This window comes from Polyodon spathula, chromosome 1 (assembly GCF_017654505.1).
Source record: "Polyodon spathula isolate WHYD16114869_AA chromosome 1, ASM1765450v1, whole genome shotgun sequence".
In the NCBI taxonomy this organism is placed as follows: domain Eukaryota; kingdom Metazoa; phylum Chordata; class Actinopteri; order Acipenseriformes; family Polyodontidae; genus Polyodon; species Polyodon spathula.
The window spans coordinates 14,404,698-14,428,404 of record NC_054534.1 but is presented as its reverse complement, the minus strand read 5'-3'; the positions used below and the strand labels follow the sequence as shown (position 1 = coordinate 14,428,404).

The 23,707-nt window shown below is 35.8% G+C and overlaps 1 protein-coding gene across 1 annotated transcript in view; it reads left to right on the top strand.

Annotated features, from left to right (window-relative positions):
- LOC121314479 (protein Hook homolog 3-like) overlaps positions 1-22,859 on the top strand; it is a 56,936-nt gene extending 34,077 nt beyond the window's left edge. The window contains 14 exon segments of the mRNA XM_041247805.1: positions 155-295; positions 4,483-4,684; positions 5,067-5,177; positions 5,947-6,031; positions 6,398-6,467; positions 7,899-8,039; positions 10,197-10,212; positions 10,214-10,285; positions 14,323-14,357; positions 14,840-14,922; positions 17,006-17,106; positions 17,245-17,349; positions 18,676-18,747; positions 19,496-22,859. Of these exon segments, the coding sequence (XP_041103739.1) occupies positions 155-295; positions 4,483-4,684; positions 5,067-5,177; positions 5,947-6,031; positions 6,398-6,467; positions 7,899-8,039; positions 10,197-10,212; positions 10,214-10,285; positions 14,323-14,357; positions 14,840-14,922; positions 17,006-17,106; positions 17,245-17,349; positions 18,676-18,747; positions 19,496-19,636 (1,375 nt within the window). The 3' untranslated portion in view covers positions 19,637-22,859.
- The last annotated feature ends 848 nt before the right edge of the window (positions 22,860-23,707 follow it).

Below are 23,707 nucleotides of genomic sequence, written 5' to 3'. Positions count from 1 at the left end.
ACCTCTGCTGAAGCCTTGGTTTAGTTCTCCACAAACCCACACAGCTGTGTTGCATGTGCATTTTTCCACTAATTTGCTGATAGAAGTAAGCATTCTTTTCTTTCCTCCCTAGCAACAAGCAAATAGTGTGTTGTTTGTTTTTTCTGTATTGTAGATTAGAAGCCGCAAAAGATGATTACAGGATACGGTGCGAGGAGCTGGAGAAAGAAATCGTGGAGCTTCGAGGGCAAAATGAGGAGCTGACGTCGCTGGCAGATGAAGCCCAGTCTCTGAAGGATGAGATGGATGTCCTTAGGTACATTACAAACACTTTCTATTGTATTTATCAGTTTATACAATATAATATACAGTAACTATTATACAGTAACTATTCCAGCAAAAATGTAATGTACTATATGTAGTAAGTGAAGTGGGAAGCATATAAATGTTGCACTGTGTCTATACCTGAAGAATCATTCACTGAATCCTGTGTAACACTGATATGCATCTCCGCTTCACTCACTTACAAAGAGAATGTGTGTGTGTGTGTGTTTATATATCTATATATATATATATATATATATAATATATATCTATATCTATCTATCTATCTATATATATATATATATATATATATATATATATATATATATATATATATATATATATATATATATATATATATATATATATATATATATATATATATATATATATATATATATTAGCTCAAAGAGCCAGCTGCCCAACGTTTCGATATGTTGTACATATCTTTCTCAAGGGAGCCTGTGTTTGAATCAAAACATTGGAGGTATTTATAGGTGTTTGACGGCATGACAACTACTTGTTATTGTTTATATTCAAATCCATGATTTATTCTTACATGATGTAATGGTGTTCTATATGTGACATCACTTTTACTTATATCTTTAAATCTATATTAATTCTAATTAACATTATTTTATATAAACTTATATTTATATTATCATGCAATGCTGGCTCTGAGGATCAGCCTTGATATGGTCTCCCCAGCGCATCAGCATGCACAACTTTTGAATTAATTTTGTTTATTTAATTATTTTTAAATTTTATATATTTATTGGAATTAATTAGTTCATTCATTTCTGTTGAGTCCCGCAGGCATAATTGTGTTCAGTCTATTTATCCATTTACTTTCTTTTATTCTTCTGTATGTGGCATTATCTAATTTTAGCTGTTCTAATACTAAAAACCTTACATCATTTATGTCATGTCCTTGACAGATATATATATATATATATATATAATATATATATATATATACACACACACACACACACACACACACACACACACACACACACACACACACACACACACACACACACACACAGTGCCTAGAAAAATATTGTGAACCCCAATGATAATTATGGAAATTCCATAGTTTTACCATTATAGCCTTCTTGAATCAAAATCAGTCTCTTCTTAAATATCCAGCAGGGGTTAATATTAGCCAATTCCATGTCTTTTGAAACAAAGTCATATATGAATTAGAAAAACAATGAGTAATTAAGATTCAAGGTATGTGAAAAAGTAAGTGAACCCCAAAATCTGTCCACGAACAAACCGGAAAATCATCAAGGAAGTCACAAAGAACCCCAGAGTAACATCCATTTGCAGGACACTCTCTCCTTGGCTAATGTGAGTGTTCATGACTCAACTATCAGAAAAAGACTGAACAAGAATGGTGTTCATGGAAGGATAGCCAGAAGGAAACCACTGCTCTCTAAAAAGAACATTGGTGCCCATCTGAAGTTCGCCAAAGAGCACATAGATGATCCACAAGACTTCTGGAACAATGTTCTCTGGACAGACGAGCCAAAGGTAGGACTTTTTAGCCTCAATGAGAAATGTTATGTTTGGCAAAAACCAAACGCAGCGTTCGAACAGAAGAACCTCATCCCAACCGTCAAGCATGGTGGTGGGAGTGTGATGATTTGGAGCTGCTTTGCTGCCTCAGGACCTGGATGGCTTGCCATCATTGACACAACCACGAATTCTGTATTGTATCAGAAGATTCTAGAGGAGAATATCAGGCCATCAGTCCGTGAGCTGAAGCTGAACCAAAAGTAAGTCATGCATTAAGACAATGATCCTAAACATACAACAGATCTACAAAAGAATGGCTGCAGAAGAAGAAATTCTGCATTTTAGAATGGCCTAGTCAAAGTCCGGAGCTAAACCCCATCGAAATGTTGTGGCAAGACCTGAAGCGAGCTGTCCATGCAAGGATGCCCTCAAATGTCACCGAGTTGAAGCAGTTCTGTCTCAAAACCAATGTGAGAGACTTACCAACAGTTACAGGAAACGCTTAGTTGAAATCATTGCTGCTCAAGGGGGTGCCACCAGTTACTGAATCTAAAGGTTCACATACTTTTTCACATATGGATATTGAATGTTGAATCATTTGAGGATAAGTAAATGTTGAAAAAGTATCATGTTTTGTGTCATTTGTTTAATCAGGTTATCTTTATCAATTATTAGGACTTAGATTAAGATCTAATAACATTTTAGGTTTGAAATATGTGAAAATCCTAAGGGGTTCACAAACTTTTTCTCGGCACTTCGTGCGTGCGTGCATGGAATTAAAATAGTTCCCCAAGTGAAAAAAATATTCTAGTAATTTCTAGAAAATTAATTAAAAATTGAAACTGAAATAGCTTGGTTGGATAAGTGTCCACCCCCCTTGTAATAGCAATCCTAAATTAGCTCAGGTGTAACCAATCGCCTTCAAAATCACACACCAATTTAAGTGGCCTCCACCTGTGTTAAACTCTAGTGATTCACATGATTTCAGGATAAATTCTGCAGTTCCTGTAGGTTCCCTCTGCTGGGTAGTGCATTTCAAAGCGAAAACTCAACCATGAGCACCAAGGCGCTTTCAAAAGAACTCGGGAACAAAGTTGTTGAGAGACACAGATCAGGGGATAGGTTTTAAAAAATGTGAAAGGCCTTGAATATCCCTTGGAGCACGGTCAAGACGATTATTAAGAAGCAGAAGGTGTATGGCACCACCAAGACCATGCCTTGATAAGGCACTCCCTATCCTAACAGACTCACAGCTGTAATTGCTGCCATAGGTGCTTCCATCAAGTATTAACTCCAGGGGGGTGGAGACCTCCTGTGGCTGCTGGTTTTCATTCCAGCTGAACTGTCAGTTACTTACCTAGACCCTTAACTGAACTGATAATTTGCTTAATTAGACATTTTTACTTGTTTTCAGCTCTTGAACAGTTGCAGTTCAAGTTACTTATAAAATGTTACATCTAACTTGAAATATGCAACTGTTCAAGAGCTGAAAACAAGTAAAAAGGTCTAATTAATTATCAGTTAAATTAAGGGTTTAATTAAGTAATTGAGAGGTCAGTTGGAATGAAAACCAGCAGCCACAGGGGGTCCCCAGTATCGAGTTTGAGAAGCCCTGTTCTATGAGAGAGTGTGAGAGAGAGAGAGAGAGAGAGAGAGAGAGAGAGAGAGAGAGAGAGAGAGAGAGAGAGAGAGAGAGAGAGAGAGAGAGAGAGAGAGAGAGAGAGAGAGAGAGAGAGAGAGAGAGAGAGAGAGAGAGAGAGAGAGAGAGAGAGAGAGAGAGAGAGAGAGAGAGAGAGAGAGAGATTTTTAAAGTTATTTTTAATCTTGTTGAAAATTCCAGAAATTCTCAGAATCCTTTGTAACTAAGTTACACAGGTGTTCCCAAATGTATGTCTTTCAACAGACACATTCTTCTAATCTGCTTCTCCACAGTCTAATACAGTAGTTGAACCTCTCCTGCTTGCAACATCCTACATTTACAAAGGCACCTTCAGGCTTTCCAAAGCAAGACTGGTGAAATGTGACCTGCATTCATCTGACAAATTACTTGCATGTCTTATTGAAAGTCCTTGAAAACAGAGCTTTATCATGACAGGAAAACCACTTAAACCTTCACATCAATCAGGAAGATGCTGGGTTTAAATTCTGGCTGCTAGACCTTTCCCCTGGTATCATGAACAAAAATCGATTTTACTTTAATACATTAAAAAAAAAAAAAAATTAAACACTGAGGTTATATTTTAAAATGCACAAAGCATCTCTTGGATGGATGTACTGGAAGATTTGAGTCTTTGCTCATATTCATTCAAATACATTGTGTGAAATTGAGGTTTTGTTATATCAAGGTCAGCCTGATAGAAACTACAAGAGCAAAGCGCAAAACTTCTGGTCATCATAGAGTTGTGCCCAAAATGAGCAAATGAATAACCTTTATTGTAATGATATTCTGGTTAGTCCAATAAAACAGGTAGAGGCGTTTTGCAAACCTAAATCCTTTCTGTTCACCAGGCGTCAGAACTGAATTAAAACCTTTGTAAGTTTAGCTTCTTACTACACTACTGATCCTTATATCTTTCATGCAGAAAGAGAAATGTTGCTTATGGATGTCGATGTATTAAAGCCACAGAATGTTTCGCCTGTCTCTGCTTCATCCAGGCATTCTTCAGATAAGGTGTCCAAGCTGGAGGGCATGGTGGATTCCTACAAAAAGAAGCTGGAGGATCTGGGAGACCTGAGGAGACAGGTGAAGCTGCTGGAGGAGAAGAATACTCTGTACATGCAGAACACAGTCAGCCTGGAGGAGGAGCTGAGGAAAGCTAATGCAGCACGCGGGCAGCTAGAAACATACAAGAGACAGGTAGAAATTGCATGCTGAGGGAAAACTAAAATAAGTCAAATTAGACAAATGTTTCTTGCAATGCATTAATCAGTGTATAGATCCAACAGTTGATAGTGATGAACAGGAAAAACTGGTGCACATGTTGGCTGATGAAGGCAGTAACCAAAATGTTGGTCATCTTGATTTTGTTTCCATAAACAACTTTAGAGTGCTTAATAAACCTTGAATTTTAATTCTTGGTTGTTTTGGTTGTAGTTTTTCTCTTTGAAATTAGGACTGTTAGGAAATTAGGAATTAGAAATGCTTTGAAAAAATTCTGCTTAGTGTCAATAAAGTAAATAGGTAAGTGTATCAAAACTGTACTGATAAATGAGTAACATTTTATATTGCCACCTTGCAGGCTGTGGAGCTCCAGAACAGATTGTCTGAAGAGTCAAAAAAAGCAGACAAGATGGAATTTGAATACAAACGGTTAAAAGAAAAAGTGGATTCTCTACAGAAAGAAAAAGATGTAATTCGTTCTACTTTCATTTCAAACATTTAAATTACATTTTTCAGCTTTTGACAAAGTTAGATTTAGATGGGAAAACTTTATGTAGATGTAGATGGTCTATTTACAGTTAGTAAGTTTACAGTTTATATCCGCTAGAGCAGGTGGTCTGACTGATGGCTCTTTTTTTTCTTTCATTTATTTATTTACTTATTTATTTGTACGGCTCTCTAAGAAGTCTGTGGTAACCAGTATGGCTTATTTAAATATGTTTCACAGCTCTGAACAATTTATTTATTATTATAATTTCTTTAATTAATATGTTCGTGCTTCTAAAAGAAAACAAAACACAAGGGGAAAAATATGAAGACAAACTTTGTTTTAACTGTTCGTGGGGAGTATTAAATAAGATCCACCCAATTCAACATTCGCATAAAAAAATAAAAATAAAATACTAATAATCTAAAGGAAAATGGGCTTGCAAAGGGCATTGTTATTCTAATGATAGGTAAGTGTTTTACAATGTTAGTCTATCCGACGAAGACATTTTCTTCAAAGCACTTATCTTGAACTTCCTTACATTGTTGTTTGTTGAGTTCTGTGAAGCTAGCCGTGAGTCTTTTAGCAATGGATAAACTATTTAAATGTTCTAGTTGTTTATGAGAAACCAAGAGTCAAGTGAATGATGTTGACCTTATTAGCAGATTGAAGTATCCTTGATCATTTGTTATAATGTCAGTTGTTCATTCTTTCTGTTGCTCATGACTTTTCATATTGTCTCTTCTTTTAGCGAGTGCGCACAGAGAGAGACTCCCTGAAAGAAACGATTGAAGAGTTACGATGTGTACAAGCACAGGAAGGCCAACTCACCGCAGGTACTGACTGGAGCTCTGAAATACACGTGTGCAATCTTGAACATACAGTACGTAGAGCATTGGCTTCCACAGGTGTTTCAGTTGCTGCTTTTCTTTATACTTCAATTCAGAATATGGACATATTTAAAATAGTTCATTATCCTATACTGTAGTTCAGGCTGACTCTGATGGTCTTCACAGGTAAGTACCAGGATGTACCCGTTGTATTTTAAAGAATAAAGTTAATAATTGAAATAGTATTAACATAATAAAGGGGGCAGTGGGAATGTTAATAACTGTAGAGAGAAGTCACGATTTTAGGAAGGGTATTAAGTGGCCAGTTCTTGATCTATCACATACTCACAAATGCACATGATATTTTTACAGGTCTAGTTCCACTGGGCAGACAGGATTCCACTGACTGTTTGGCTGCAGAAATTGTTACACCTGAATACAGGTATGTTGTCTTATTTCATAAATATCTGTTTGTGTATAAGTGGGTTGTGGGTATCTGCTGACAGACCAGAGGGACACAGAGGTTGATGTTGACAAGTTGTTTTTACAAGTTGTAATAATAGGTAGCCGCCACTAGGGTACTATCAATGGTAGTCCAAGTGTGGGAGAAAATACACAAACATAATAATAAATACAAAAAAGACAAAATAAAGCTAATAAAATAGGGTTGAGTGCTACCTCCACTTGGTGATCACTAGTGCTTTGTTGCTTACCCTGGTTCCACACACTGCCATGCGGGTACTTCACCAACTCACAGCCATTTACCTCCAGCTTGTAGAGAACAAAGGAACTGGCTTTCCAGCGCCTGTTGAAAGGCATGTGTCCTGGGTTAATTGATAATCAATAAATCAATTAACACCTGGCCACATTCCACACTTATTGTAATTAGGGAGGGGATTCTATTCCTAGCCCTGCTATATTTAACACAAACTTTTTTTTATATAAACTATTTAGAAAAATAAAAAGAAACAAAATGCAAAAAACCCTATTTACATGTGCAGGGCCTCAGCCCTGCCACAGTATGCCTAGGAAGTTAAAATCTCTATTGACATAACTAGCGCCTTTACAACTGAAATAGTGTTCTGAATCTTCAAGCTTAGTTTACAGGCTGTTTATTGCAGGGGTGTCAAACTCAGTTCCTAAAGGGCCACAGTGTCTTGTGGCTTTCGTTCCACCCAAGCTCTCAGTTGCTTAATTGGTCTAATTATTTGATTAACTGAGCACATTTAACACTTCTGTTAAGGTCTCAAAATGTTTCATAGGTAGTATACCTTGAATCAAGCACATTTGTAAAACCATCAACTGTAAAAGACCTTGACAAATATGAAATATGTCAAATTCAACAAATAATTAATTAATTATGTTAAGTTAAGTTGGAATGAAAACCAGAAGACCCTGCAGCCCTCGAGGACTGGAGTTTGACACCCCTTGTTTATTGGGACAAGCAACAGGCGTGCTATAGTGGCTTAAATCACAGAACCTTTAACGCTGGACAAGAAGTACCTGTTTCTACTAGGAAACTGCAACAGGAAGCACATTAGGGGCTATTCAGACTAAAAAGCTTAAACTAGGTGAATATGTACACTGTGAAAATCTGTACAGCAGTTTATTAAAAAAAGTCAACCCTAGCATTGTTGTTGTTACATAATATTGCATTGGAACCATACATTAATACATATTTCAGTTTTTTTTTCTTCTGAAAATCCCTAGCTAAAAGTTAATTACATTTTTACATCAAATAAACTAAAGATTGCAAACACCTGCCAGAGTTGAGTTCAACTGTTGAGCTAGGGGCCCAAACAAGTGGTATACCTTCCAGAAGAGTTTATTTTTTATTTTTTGGTTGTTTATTTTTGTTGTTCTTGTTTGTCAGAGAGAGGCTTATTCGGCTGCAGCATGAAAACAAGATACTGAAGCTGAATCAGGAAGGTTCAGACAATGAAAAGATTGCCTTGTTACAGAGCCTATTGGAGGACGCCAACAGCAGAAAGAATGAACTGGAAACTGAGAACAGGTCGAGATATTGATATTCACAGGGGTGGAACTCATTCTGTGGGTGTCACTACCACTTCTGGGCTGTGTTTTGTGTTCTACAGTTTATTTTTTTGATTATTTTCAGTTTAGTAATCCAAAAATGATTTCAGCATACTATGTTTTGTATAATAGCATCATGATTTTGTATTGTTTAAAATGCTTCTTGATATTTCACAAACCATTTTATTTTTGTTTAAAGTGGTGGGATCATCCCAGGTCTATTACTACCACTTTCAGGACACTTTTAACGCTTAGTAACAGTGAAAAATGCACACTTTTTTCTAGAGATGCAATGGTTACGATTTTCCCGAACCAAAACCTAACTAAAAGCAGCATTGCATAAAATTCCAAACTGAGCAATGGAAAAGGAATCGCCATTTTCGGGAGCTCAGCACATATAGTTACGTAAATCAAAAGTTATGGCAAATTGAATTGATTGCCCTAAGTAGGGCTAACTGTAGCTTCATACATTGGGTGTCAAGCTATTTTCTTTTCAGGTTAATTAACTGCAACCTAAACCCTTTGTTAAAAAAAAAAAAAAAAAGCATCCTAAGAAACAAAAGGCTGACAATGGAAATTTAATTAAAAAAAAATAAGTTATAGTTGTAGAATCTGTTAGAGCTAATAAAAAATTAAATAATGATGCTAAACTTACTAAAACAGCCATATGCAAAAGTATTGAAGGAAATTAAATGTAAGTTGACGTGCGAATGATTGTGAAACTGTAATGGCCAGCAAACTGGGAGAATCTACAAACCAGCGAAAGGGTTACTGCTGACAAATATCTGAATTAAATGCTTCTGTGAGCAGGTCAGTTTTTATTTTTTATTAAGGCAGCTTTATTTACTGTGCATGCATTGAAATTACTTTAGGTTGTCTGATTACTTTGTTGCTGTGTTCTATCAGCATATTGTCTTACCATAGAATCATATGAGTTAGAAGTGTTTCCTCATCAGAAACTATTTAAAAATGTTACCACACATCTCAGACACTTTGAAGCCAACATGTTAAAAACCTGCAATTTTGAAAACCATGAGCTGCATTTCTACTCGGACGGAATTTGCATGTAATTTGACAGCCGACCTTAGCGACAATGGGGGTACCAGGAGCATCATAAACACTGTAAAATAGTTGAATATCTCTTAATACAGTATTGTATTCATTCTACTTTGTGTCTAACTGTATAATACATCACTATGAGTGATGCAGCAACAATGTGTTGAACTTGTTTATCACAGAAAAAAAAGATGTGGTAACCCTTAGTTTCGCATATGCAGTTTGGTTCTTCAGTTTTAAATCATTTTGGTTTTACTCAGAAACAGTTCACTCCAGTTCACTCCAGCTGAAAGAGTTGTTCAAAAACTTAACTGATCATAACTGATTTGCATCCCTATTTTTTCCTAAACAATTGACCAAAATCCATCACCACCCCCAGACACTGCAGCAACACTCAAAGTAAAGGCCTTTCAAAACATCTCCAGTGGGCTGTTCTGGGAAGTTAAATTAATTGGAACACATGTTTAGAAAGACTTTTAGCAGAGTATCTCATTTTTAGGAGTGTTGTGAGGGATAGGAAATCCCTCAGCAATTCACATTGCATTACACTTCTAGTTTAGTGCACTCGCTTTCTGCTTTCATGGTTCATTGGAATGCAAACTGTTTAAAAAGCCAGAATGCGTCATGCGGTTTGTTGTCACTTGTTCCGCTTTAGTAATATCATGACCCTCTTCTTTTGACTGGTCACCCTCATAATTTACAGTATTAACCCTGTATTTGTTTAATTTGTTCTTAAGAAATGGAACCGTGAATGCAGTGTGTGTAGAGCAGAGTTAGCTCTTTGAGTAGTTTACTTCACAGCCATGCTGTCCCTGCAGTCTGTTCAAACTCATTAAAAAAAAAAAAAAAAAAAAAAAAAAAACTAAATGGGGATAATGAAAAGGGTAATATTATATATGACTCAAGAGATATCTGTTGAACAGCCCTGTTTTAATTCATATAATAATGTTTTTTTTCTGGGGGGGGGGGGGGGGGGGGGGGGGTTGTTTGTTTTTTACACACACAATACCACAAAGACAATGACGGGAGTGCCCCATGACTTCAACCAATGTAAGGGATTTATATTAACGTCCCATTTCAGATTAGTGAACCAGAGGACTGTTGGAGGTACAGTCCCAGGTAGAAGAACTTCAGAAATCATTACAAGAGCAGGGCTCAAATGCGGACGACGTGAGTATACATTCAACAGTAATGTGCTCCGATAGATACGTTTTGGTTTTAATATTTTTAAACTTATCTTTTGACACCTAACCTTCAGCACTACTAACAATTTAACATAGCATGTTGCATATGTGTGTTTATTTTCTAACCATACGACCCTAAAGACACATTGCTTCTCTTAACAGAAAAGGAAATAATTAACAAGTAATCATGTTATTAGTATTATCTCAGTGTTCATAAGGGGTCACACCAGAGCGTCTATCAAAGGAAATTACTTTCCTTCCAGGAGACAGTCAGTCTTGTGCAATGTATTGTTACTTATTCATAAATACTTTATTAAGCTACTGTTGCAGTCATTACTTGCCAGCGTATTGTTTTGTGCCTCTGGAATCAACTGCTAATCCAGTGAGCAGTTCTAAACTAATATTGGTCTCTGCACTCATTTTCAGTGTAGAATTATTTTTCATTTTTAGTATGCTGGCAAATTTGGGCAATGTTTATTAAAGGAATGTATACAGCATCACAACAAAGTAAGGCTTCTCAAATTGTATTGTTGTTGCACAAGTAAAAAAAAAAAAAAAAAAAAGGAAATCATGGACTTTTGAATTACCGTGAGAGCTCAGTGCCCAGTATTTTTTTTGTATTCCAATATTGATCAATACTCACAAATACACACTAAAAACAATTGTCCATTGGATAAGTCTGAATTTCCTGTGTTAAATTAGCCACAGGTGATAACAGACACAAGCTTCCAGGCCTGTCTGTCTGTCCCACTTACTATATCCACATTTATAAAGCTAATCAAAAAGATACATCTTTTTTTTTTTAATGAAATCACAATGAGGTATGGTGATTTTACCACTTTATAAAAGATGTATGACTTTATTCCCCTTTTAATTTAGCTTTTGTAACATTAGAATGAACACAGAAAGGCTTCACTAGTACTGATTTAAGGGAATGTCTGAAATTTATAACTATAATATGTAACAGTTTTTCTTTATCACTTGTGCACTGTAACGCTTAATATTGATGAGGTGCTACCTGTATAAGGTAATTGTATGTAGTGAAGGTAATATAATATAAATAAAAAATATAGTCTCTACAGTAATATAAAAGTTAAAGTCTTTGAGCCAAGCATTCAGTTTTAATGGCTTATCAAAAGCGTTTCTGTAGGGACCTTCATTCATTCATATATAATATACACACACACACACACACACACACACTGAGTGTACAAAACATTAGGAACACCTGCTGTTTCCATGAAATAGACTGACAAGGTGAATCCAGGTGAAAGCTATGATCCCTTATTGATGTAACCTGTTAAATCCACTTCAATCAGTGTAGATGAAGGGGAGACAGGTTAAAGAAGGATTTTTAAGCCTTGACACAATTGAAACATGGATTGTGTATGTGTGCCATTCAGAGGGTAAATGGGCAAGACAAAAGATTTAAGTGCCTTTGAACAGGGTATGGTAGTAGGTGCCAAACGTGCTGGTTTGAGTGTGTCAAGAACTGCAACGCTGCTGGGTTTTTCACGCTCACAGTTTCCCGTGTGTATCAAGGATGGTCCACCACCCAAAGGACATCCAGCCAACGGCAGGCCACTGGTCGAAAATGGCTCATTGATGAAAGAGGCCAAAGGAGACTGACAGGAATTGTGCAGAGCAACAGACGGGCTACAGTTAGTCAGGGAGCTGACAGTCCAGTACAACATTGGTGCCGAAAGACCCGTAAAAGAATGCACAACTCGTTTTACCTTGACACGAATGGGGTATAATAGCCAATGACCTAACAGAGTTCCACTTCTTTCAGCAAAACACAACAAACTGGAGTTGCAATGGGCTAAGGAACAAAAACACTGGGCACTGGAGGATTGGAAAAACATTGCTTGGTCTGATGCATCCCGGTTCCTGCTGTTTCACACTGATGGGAGGACTAGGGTGTGGAGAAAACCACATAAGTACATGCATCCGTCATGCCGTGTGTCAACATTGTAGGCTGGTGGTGGTGTGATGGTGTGGGGTGTGTTTTCATGGCACACATTGTGACCTTGATAAAAGTGGAGCAACGTTTGAATGCCACAGGATATCTGAACATCATTGCCAATCAAGTGCATCCCTTCATGACAGCAATGTATCCATCTGCTAATGGATTTTTTCAGCAGGATAATGCCCCATGCCACAAGGCTAGGATTGTCCAGGAATGGTTCCATGAACATGACAGTGAATACAGCTTACTACAGTGGCGTGCCCAGTCACCAGATCTCAATCCAATTAAGCATCTGTGGGATGAGATGGAACGAGCTATTCGGAGTAGAGATCCGCTAACAGCCAACTTAACACAACTGTGGGAAGCATTGGAGTCATCATGGAACAGCATCCCTGTGGAATGCTTTTGACACTTTGTAGAGTCCATGCCCTGACAAATTGAGGCTGTTCTGAGGGCAAAAGGGGGTGGAAATTTTAGGAAGGTGTTCCTAATGTTTTGTACACTCAGTGTGTATGCATGTGTGTGTGTGACTATATATATTACTGTGTACTGGTCCATGTTTTGCTTTTTCACCCCTGTGATGTCATTTATGTTTTAGTGTGGAAGCAGAAAGGCATTCTATTTCTTGAAACATAAGTGGATAATATGCCCAGTATATCTACAAAGTGGGGTACCTCCACAGATGAAAACACAAGAAGAGGAATAACAAAAATGCATGTGTGAAACAAGATATATTGCTTTTATTTCTTTTTAACACTTACTAATTACTGTTCCTTCTATTATCTGCTTTTCCTCGTGCTATCATGCTTCTCTTGGTGTGGGCTTCAATTCTAGGCTATTGTGAGTATGGCCTGCATTTTAATTAATATGAACTCTATGCTTTCTACTGTTCTGTTTTACTTGAAGCTTTCAAACCTTTGTACAATTTATTTACTCTAAATTTATTTCAAACTGTTATATTCCCTGTTTCCGTATTAAGTGTTAATCCATATAGTTTCCTTTTAAAATAGTCACATTTAAGTGGATATTTCTATGTTAAGGTTCAGTGTTAGTGAAGTCAATCCGTTTGCAGACTGTGTGAAATACAAGGAAGCTATGTATCAAGATATTAAGTAGTAATACCTGTTTGCCCCATGTAATCACTGAACAGGCAAGGCAAACCCAAGAAAAAGCATTCCTGTGCTTATATCACCAGAGAAACTTAGAAAAGTCCACTTAAACTCATTATGTTCTATTTGAAATGAAATGACATTTATAAACAGACATACTGCATATTGGTATACTAATGGTATCTGTAGGTTTATGTATTATGTGTATCTGTTTGTCTAAATATACCAGTATTTGTATATGATATTTATGATTGAAAAGTTCTGTGTTGTGCTGGGTAGTGAACTGTGCTTGAATATCAAATGTTATTCTAAACACATCCTTCATCTGTCCTGGCTCTCTGTGTACCCTTTACAATTAGATTCACTTTAAACAGTTGTTTGCAGTATTCAAGGGTGTGTGTGTGTGTGTGTGTGTGTGTGTGTGTGTGTGTGTGTGTGTGTGTGTGTGTGTGTGTGTGTGTGTGTGTGTGTGTGTGTGTGTGTGTGTGTGTGTGTGTGTGTGTGTGTGTGTGTGTGTGTGTGTGTGTGTGTGTGTGTGTGTGTGGTGCTGTGCTGTGCAACTCTTCACAATGCAGAGTAACCAATTTCCAGTAAAAGGGTGTAGCAGGCCTGTGCAAAGTGATTTAAAATGCACCAGATCAAATTGATACACTGTACAACTTTGCCCAGTTAATGTTGAATTGGAAGCAAATGTCTGGCATTTACATTGGGAGTGACTGACCAGCAAATAAGGGTGTGTGATATTGAATTGAGAAATTCAGATTTAATGTGTCAACTGTTGTTGACGACCTCAGTAACATAGATATAACAGCAGAGGGCACCAAACCAACACAACCAAATGATTTAAGTGATTTTGACATACAAAACTACATGTTTAAGATGTTAATAGTACAAAATTAATATAGACCAGATTATATTTTTTAAAATTGTTCTCTTCTTTCGTAGTCAATAATTCTGAAGAAGAAATACGAAGAGCACTTGTAAGTATAGCTTTCTTTTGTGTTTCCATAATATTTAAGGTTTCTCTGGTGTGTTTTGTTTATGTATTGTTCCATGTAAAAAGGATTTTGTGTGCACATGCATTCCCTGTTCTGCATCAGGTGCACAGAGACATTTTGGCAAATTGTAATAGGTTTTCTAAAAAAAGAAAAACTTGAAGTATATTGATTGTAGTTTTCTCTAATTCTCTAAAATTGGATATAACATATTGTAACGTATGCCTGCATGATAGACATATCTAGCTATTATAGTTATCTAGCTGCCCCTCTGCCTGTCCAGTCTCAGCTGGATAGATCTGTGTCCAGTTCAGTAAGTTCAGATCTGACCATATTGTTTCATGTAGACCATGTATAACATGTATATATATATATAATATATATAGATATATATATATTATATATATATATATATATATATAATATATTCCAGTGTTTCCAATCAGTATTTTCCTTGTATGTAACAGAGAAAAGTTGCAGGAGGTACATAGTGAGCTTCAGAAGAAAATAGCTTATATTGAAGATTTGGAGCCAAAATACAACAACAGCTGTGAGTATAACATTTTCTGAAGGTGAATCAGCTGTTTTTAGACTGTGGAAGTAATCTGTAAAAATGGCTAGCCATGGGGGTGTTCATGGACTAAATGCCTACCTGTGAGCTGAGTTTGAAACCTGTTTCTTTTGCAGATATGACCCTACTTTATTAGATGTTATTTTTTCCCATTAGGTGGTACAGAACCTGGGTTCATATATTTTGTTATATTTTTTTCTTTCTCAAACCCTGGTTGGGACAATCAAATGCTGCTTAGGTGAGGTAGTCCAATATTCACATTAATCACGGTCTGTAAAACCAGCCATTACTGTCTATCAATAGGGCCCTGCGTTTTTCATGGCTTGCTTTTATAACCTGCAATATAGTCCTAAACCTCCAGCTAAATTGATCAAAATAATAATTAAGTGATCAACCCATGAAATTCTGGCTAATTAGAAAACACCCCCTAATTACGAGGGACAGTTATTGCCATTCTAGAAATTGATGTGTTTAAAGAAAAGGCTTACCTCGAGACTTGCTGTTTTAGACCAAATAAATGCACCAACAACCTCAAAAAGCATTTGAGATTGCATTATAATTAATCAAACATGTAATACAGTTGTAGAATTAATAAATACATACCAAGCACTGGTGTAAGCATTGCATTGCACAGATGGCAGAATAAATACACTGTGTGATGTTTCCACTAAGTTTTTGAAAAATTGATGAGTTTCTACAACCCTGATCAGTGCAGAATAAAACCATGTTATATTTAACCAGCTCACAAGTTTCTGACTGCAGTAAGGATTTTTAGGTTTCACAGCATGTTTGGATAAAGCACCCCTCCCGTTAGATTCTATTCTAGGGTTTGGTGCTTACTTTAAATTCGAAATGGAGTGATATCAACTATATGCAAAAGAAAACCATTGTGGAATTTCTTTGACCGAATTTTGGAGAAATGCAGAAGAACTATTTCCCAGTTTGGCAAGAAAGGCTAAAAGATATTTGTCAGTAGTTGCCAATTCCGTGGATACTGACAGAAGTTTTTTCACAGAGCAACGTCAATCCAGACATCAGTCGCTGCCAGAAATGGGAAATCCTATTAAAAAAAAAAAAAAAAACAACATATATATATATATATAATATAATATATTGATATATATATATATATATATATAATGTGTGTGTGTGTGTGTGTGTGTGTGTGTGTGTGTCTGGTGAGATCCAGATATCAAGAAAATGTCATTCTTTTTTTTTTTTTTTTTTAATGAAATAATTTGCATAAAAGTGTACTGGTAAATTAAAACCTCAAACTAATGTAAATTTACACTTAAGTTCTCTAAAATAATATTCCTTTTAAAATCCTGTTATATGTATTCACAGCGATGGAAGGGTTAAATAAATGTCAGTCATCTACAACGTTCTCATACGTACTTTGTAGTAATGGAATGAGCAATTCAAATGGTTCAAGTAACGTAATGAGATGATTGTTTAATGATTGCTTATTACATGGTTTACTGTGGAGGCTATATCGATATCTTGGGCTGTAAGACTAAAATTGCAGGTTAAACAGGGCCCTAACTATGAAACCCATATTTGCACAACTCATCTTTTTCCAAGGTAAAACTGGGGATTATTGCCTCTATGTATCACATTTTGTAAAATTGAAATTTTATTAATTAATTCACCCACTTCCAAAATGTCCCAATAGTATAATTGAGAGATTTCCGTTGGCTGAATATTTAAACCTATCCCTTCTGTCCTTTGCGTTGTATGCTCGATCAGTGTGACAAGTGAATTTTCTAAGCAGATATTTTAAACATTTACTGCAAGCTGCTAAAGTGGGCATTACTATTTTGACCTTGTTTGTCCGACCCTGACCTAGCCTCTGGCCCTTGCTTTCATATAGCTGTTAATCTCCTCACCCTCCCCTAATATTCTTAACCTCTTTCTCATTTTGTACAAAATTCTTAAAACTTGGTTAAAGACGCTATAATAGTGCTAAATGAATAAAAAGGTTCTGTGTTGTAAGCATCCCATTGAGTGAAGCTTCACAGAGTCATTGACTGGATGATCATGTCATCTGTCGTTTTCCTTAAAGCTCAAAAAGTTGAAGAGTTAGAAGAAGCTTTACGAAAGAAAGATGAAGATATGAAACAAATGGAAGACAGATATAAGAAATATCTGGAAAAAGCTAAAAGTGTAAGTAAAGCTTTTCCTTTTCAGATTCTATAGTATACTTGGGCATGTACTTTCTTATCTTATCTTAAATCTACTTTTTTATTCTTCATTTTATGATTAACCTCCTAATGACTAACCTTCCATACAACATTGTTCCAGGTAATCAGAACCTTGGATCCCAAACAGAACCAGGGGTCAGCGCCAGAAGTTCAAGCTCTTAAGAACCAGCTGCATGAGAGGGAGAGGATGCTGCATTCATTAGAGGTAGGGATGTAAATATTGTTTAATAAGAAATCTGTTTAAACTATTTGATTGATTTCTATCGGTTAACCATAGTTAAACTGTCACACTAAATACCCTTTACATAAATTCCCTTTCCACATATATTTAGTTTTTGTCATGCATTGACATTTGTTTACCAAACATAAAAAGAGGCAGCTTAGGGCACAAATCCTCACAATTGTATCACATTGATTATATGAATACCGCTGCATCTTTCTAAGTTTCTAGTATCTCCTTCATGTTTAATCTCACTACAGGGAACACTGGTTTCACATAAAATTAAACCCCATTAAAAAAAAAAAAAAAATACACGTTACCATCCCATAAACGTAGCGTAACAATCAACAATTCATTTTCAAGGTTCTTATGAATTAATGCTATGAATCCATTTTAAAAGCATGTACGTAAAAGACAATAATTTTTCCCGTTGTTTGAAGTGACCACAGATAAACTGCAACTTTAGCAAACTGTGCCCACAACTACTGCTAAAACATCTTAGTTAAAAAAAATTATAATAATAATCAAAATTTAAACCACTGTTCTCACCAAAGATGACGTAAATGTCATCCAACATGAAACATAACATGACCATGAAATGTCTGCTGTCTATTTACACAAGGAAATCCAAGAAACTTTACGTTTTTTTTTACATAAAAATCCAAAATGTTCCCTCGGAAAACAAAATATGGTCCAACTGTGATTAAGCGAGTACTTTTTCAATGTCTCGCTGAGGTGAAATCAGCTAATTTAAAAAAAAAAAAAAAAAAAAAAACCCTGCAACTGCAAATTGTTTTTATTCAGAAAAATTAACATGTGGGCGTGTTCCGGTGTCAGTCTTGTACGCAACCGATTTACAGTCAGTGGAAAAGACATTCTGCAGGCACAGAGGATCCTGGAATTCCAGTGTAGGAAAGCATGTGCACTGGCCTTCCACCACTCCAATGGATTGCAGTACAATGCATGACAAGGCTCCCTGAAGTAACTTCTGACTAGGTTTGATAAATTAGGTTTCAGTTGGTTAATCATGCCTAACCCAACGTCATATGTTGTCAAATGAGAAAGTTACAGGCAGAGGAGTTGCAGTGTTCAGAAGCAGTGTATAAAGAGCACATGCTTTGTTGGATATTTACTTTTAAAACACAAAATGCTGGACTCATTTTATTCATTTGTATTATACGTTAAATGTTAGGCCATCCAGGGTATTATTTTTAGAAAAGCTGAGCTTTCGGTTTTGTATTGAGATGTATTACATATAAATGCTAATAAGTGGCTTCCTTGTTCCTCCTTGTTCATTTATTGAATGAATAGAAAGAATATGAGAAGACAAAAGGCCAGAGGGATCAGGAAGAGAAGCTGATTGTTTCTGCTTGGTACAATATGGTGAGTATCCTTTTCTACATTGTGATGTTAGAAAGACTGTAAAGACAGGGTTACATACTAATCTACAGCAAAGCTGTGAAATCTGTCATAATAAACACGACCCAGCCCACCAGTTTGTCTGCATGTTTCTTTAAACTCTTTCTCGAGTTCTAATCGTGTACACAGATAAAAAGCGTGGATTACACTCAACCTGGAATGTTTAATGAATATTAGCACTGGTTAAAAAAAAAAAAAAAAAAAAAAAAAAGTATATGTTGGTTTAATTTAATGAACATTTTAGATTTTTAACTGCTACTAGAGCATTTTCTGCTAAACCAGAAATCAGCAAACCTCTCTCACAGGCATTCACATAATTGCCTGCTGCTGCAAGGCTTCAGGCGCCGTATCTCTCAACCCTGTTTACCTTTATGGTGCTATTCCTTAGTGTCTTGATTCTTAGCCCTTTTGTACCATGCATTTGAGTTCTTGCATGGAATATAAAACATGAGATCCAAACTAGCTTACTGAACTTGACGCAAAGGCCCTTTATTCATAAAATGTTAAGGACTTTTTTTTAAGGAGTCTTTTGTGTAAAACCAAAAAGAATACTTATAAATCCTTATAAACAGTCCAAAGTCCTGTTCTTTCACTCTTGGGTCAGTGAAACTTAACAACCCTACAAAGTTTGTTTTTAACCACAGTTTGTTTTACTGGCACTGAATGATGCTTAACAAATCCTGTATGTAGACTGTAAACTTGTCTTTCTCAGGGGATGGCCCTCCAGAAGAAAGCTGCAGAGGACAGGCTCGCCAACACTGGTACAGGCCAGTCGTTTCTTGCACGTCAGAGGCAGGCAACCACCGCAAGAAGGTCATATCCTGGGCACGTCCAGCCAGCTACAGCCAGGTAGAGAAGCTGGAGCTTAGCCTGAAGACACATCAACCATGCAATCACGTAATTGCACATCATAGCAATTCGGGAGAAATCGCCTTATTTTGGTGAACATTCAGTACTGTACAGCTTCGGGAGTTTTCTGTTGCTTTGCTTTTGTTTAACTTTTAAAGTCGATTGTATTATGGTTTCATATACATTTATATTATGCTATGGATTTAAACAGAGATGCCAACCTTTAATATTTAGATGTATTTACCATTATTGGGGCCCATTCACTTAAAAAATGCTTCCATGTATTTCTAGAGTAATATAATCGACGAGTTCCACAGATCTGTTACGTAGTTCAATATTAGTGGTAGTCAGTGTCTGTGAAACCAGCCAAACATGTTTAAATATGGTCCTTACAAATTGGAGGCGGTGCTGTGCAGTTCAGCGATCTGCAACAAAACAGGAGTTAAAAAACATTCAAAAGCAAAAAAAAAGCTGTTAGTTTACGAAAGAATACTCAAGACAAATAAAGGAGGGGAAATAAAACATCTTGAACAAAACTGCCAATTTTTAAACATATAGATTAATAAAATACATGAAGATATTAAGAAACACAAATAAACCTTCAATATGTATGTATTATACACTTTTGTTTCGGTAGACTGCCCCTCAAATGACAGATTTCATGTTTTGACATTCTGTGAAAATGAAAATGGTGCATCTTGCTGTTTGCAAGTTAGTTTCAGTCATGATGGTCTAGGTGACAAATCTGACCAGCTTTGATAAAGGGCTGGTTTTGTTGACAGCATTCACATAAAACCTACTGTGCCAACCATCAACTAAACTTTAGTATCTGCTGTAGGCTGCTCTTTGTTGATAATGATCAAATCTGTTTGGTTTTAATATTGTATCTGAAATTATAATTTTATTATATTTTACTCATTTTAAAATAATACAAACACAGTGACTTGACAAAAAATAAAAACACCTTTTGATATATAGCACACACTTTTCTGTAAACTAGCTCTTACTCACATGATGACTAGCTTGTTGTGTATCTGACATCCCTGGCATCTGTTCTGCAATATATCAACGCTACATCTCCGGGTCAGTTTCAGTCGCAATGGGCTAGACAGCTGATCCGACAGTCAGGTACAGTAGACACTTGGTTAGCAGGCTCTTCCACATCTGAAACTGCACAAAAATGAATGTTTCACTAGGAAATATAAGTGGGCCATTCTGGGGAACATTTTTCTTTGCAGATTTCCAACCTCAGCAGTACATCCCTGAAAGAATAACATGCTGTTAATCATTGAGGAATGTTCATGTATCCGTTGTATGTCAAATCACTGTCATCCAGGGCTCCCATTTTGGCCCAGCACGCTAAAGACACTAATGACAGGTGTTTCGAATGTATTTTTGTCCAACACCTGTACATTTTACTAAATTTTTTTATTTTTTTTTCAAAATGGATTGTAAGGGTAAATAACTCTGTGTCATTGCTTTTGTTTGTTCAATTTATTGTTAGGGTTACAACCATTCCAAGTGATCTTGCTTGAATATTGAATTTTAAGTTAAAGCAACAATACGCATTTTTTTTTACTTCCTGATTCCAAAGACATCACATAATGGGTTGATTTTTCAACTCTTCTAGCCCCACCTTGTTCTGCTGTTTTGATTGGTTCAGCAGAGTGAAAAGGATACCGTATTACCTCATTTTTAGTTTTTGGACTCAGTAGGTACAAAAGCAGCCTGCAAATAAGATTCTGCAGCTTCTGGTAAATTATGGTTTAAATTCAATTTTGGAGCAAAAGAACTCCAAACCAGTCAGAATAATTATTAACTAAATAAAATGTAAGGGATAGGTGAGAAAATAAATAAAATAAGACTTGAAGCCACCAATCCTTTTAATAATTGAACATTGAGTGTTTTAATAACTTTTTTAAATTTTATTTTTAAGCCATGGCTGCCTAACCTTTTTAAAAGGCTTAACAGTGGATTGTAGCTTAACCCTACCTCAGCAGCTACTTCCTGGACAGTTAAGATCACATTTATTTTGTTACTCTATTATTTGATATAACAGGTTATTTCTTAACAAAAAAAACAAAGCCACTTAGTATTAACTTCAAAGTGACATGTTATCAGTAAAACTACAAGCAGACTAACAATTTGGCTAAAACGTTTTTTTTTTTTTTTTTTTTTTTTTTTTTTTTATATTTATTATTAATATATTTAAAATGATTTAATCAGATATTTTATCCACACCTGAGCAATACACTCATATATTGACGGAATAGTGAGTCCCTTTTTGATAACTGGGGAAAGATTACCTGGTTGCAGCAGAGAAAACCACACCTTGTGTACATGACTTCATACAGTAATGGAAGCATACATTTGTCCTGCAGTTCTCTTCATTTGTGACAAGGTACCCCTGAATCCACAACGTTGTTTGTGGTTAAAATTAAGAAATAAGGTAGTTAGGAAGAAACATTTTAATGTATTAGAATAGCTGTGGCTTTGTAGTCAATAAAAATACACCATTTCACAATAGGAGCAACCAATCAATAAAAATTCAAATCAGAAACTATCTTGGCAAAATTGCCTTACTATATGCACCTGAATATAAATTACACTTTTTACATTTTTATATCAGTGTACGCATAAAACAGAAAGAAATCTGTGTTTCTATTTTTGAAAAATGAAAGGGTTTGCGCTGATTTTTGTTGTTGTTTGTTTGTTGGTAAAGGGAGGGACTTAATGGATCAGGGGCCACCATTGGGCACTTATGGGAACAGGCAGTCTCTCAAGAGAGACCAAGGATTGGGATGAATTAACCTCTGTAACCTCTAACACCTTCAGGTCAGGGTAGGGAAGCACTAAAATGAGCACCATCACAAAGATTCACTGTATACACAATTATTTCACATGATATGACAAAAAAAAAGTTACGTGTTGCTTAAGCACGGAAATGAGCACCATTACAAAAATTCACTATACACGATTATTTCACAGGATAGGGCAAAAAGACAAAACAATTCTATGTTATTTAGGGTGAGTTGTGTTATTTTCTTGTTCACTTTTCTCTAAAATTTTGCACTGAAAATCACAAATATTAAAAGTACTGTACACACTTACAACCAAACATTAAAACCAAAACCATCAGAGAAGATCCAAATTGCCAAAACCCCAATACAAAAATTTTCATTTTCATTACTTAAATATTGAGAGAGTCTACGGATTTATATTTAAAATGTTTTAATTATATTGCTTAATATTATTATTATTATTATTATTATTATTATTATTATTATTATTATTCCTTATTCCTATATATAAGATATATTATATTATATTATATACATATATTGTATTATATAGTATAATATATATATAATATATATATAATGTGGTGTGGTCTCTGTATTTAGGGAAAATTCATATATATTTGCACAGTGGTTTTACGAAATTCAGCAATTTGACAGAGCACCAGATTGCATGCATTTTAGCAACCACCACACGTCAGTGCCACTGACAACTGTGTGCTTCCTTTAGTTTGTCAATTTATTTTATATTGGCATCTCTGCTTAAAAGTCCCTTGAACAAAAGCCACAGTATATAACTTGGTCTTAATCTCTGCTAGCAAATAATTACAGTGATTCTTCCACTTGTCTTTTGTTTAGCCCTCCCCCCTTATGAACATTGTGGGTAAAGGGTTACATCATTATTGTTTGTTTTTGTCCTTTTGATTTTGTGTTATTTTAGAAAATTCACAATTCTATGCAGTGAACCTTTAGCAGAATGTGGTTGTATACCCTAACAAGGTTTTATATCAACACAAATGTACAGCATGGTGAGCGTGTTTCTCACAAACTGATTTAGGTTTTATCAGTTTAAATAAATGAAGTGTCTTTGTGTATAAACGTGTGATTTGTGGTTTTAAGTTGCAGCAGTAGAACAAATAAACCAAGAGGCTGCATGTTTGATTGATTACACATTCAGAGATGCCAAACATATGTCTGATTGAAAATGCTGCAGTATATTGTGTGCCATGATCGTCATACAATTTCACATAGTACAGGCATCAGTTGGAATACGAGTG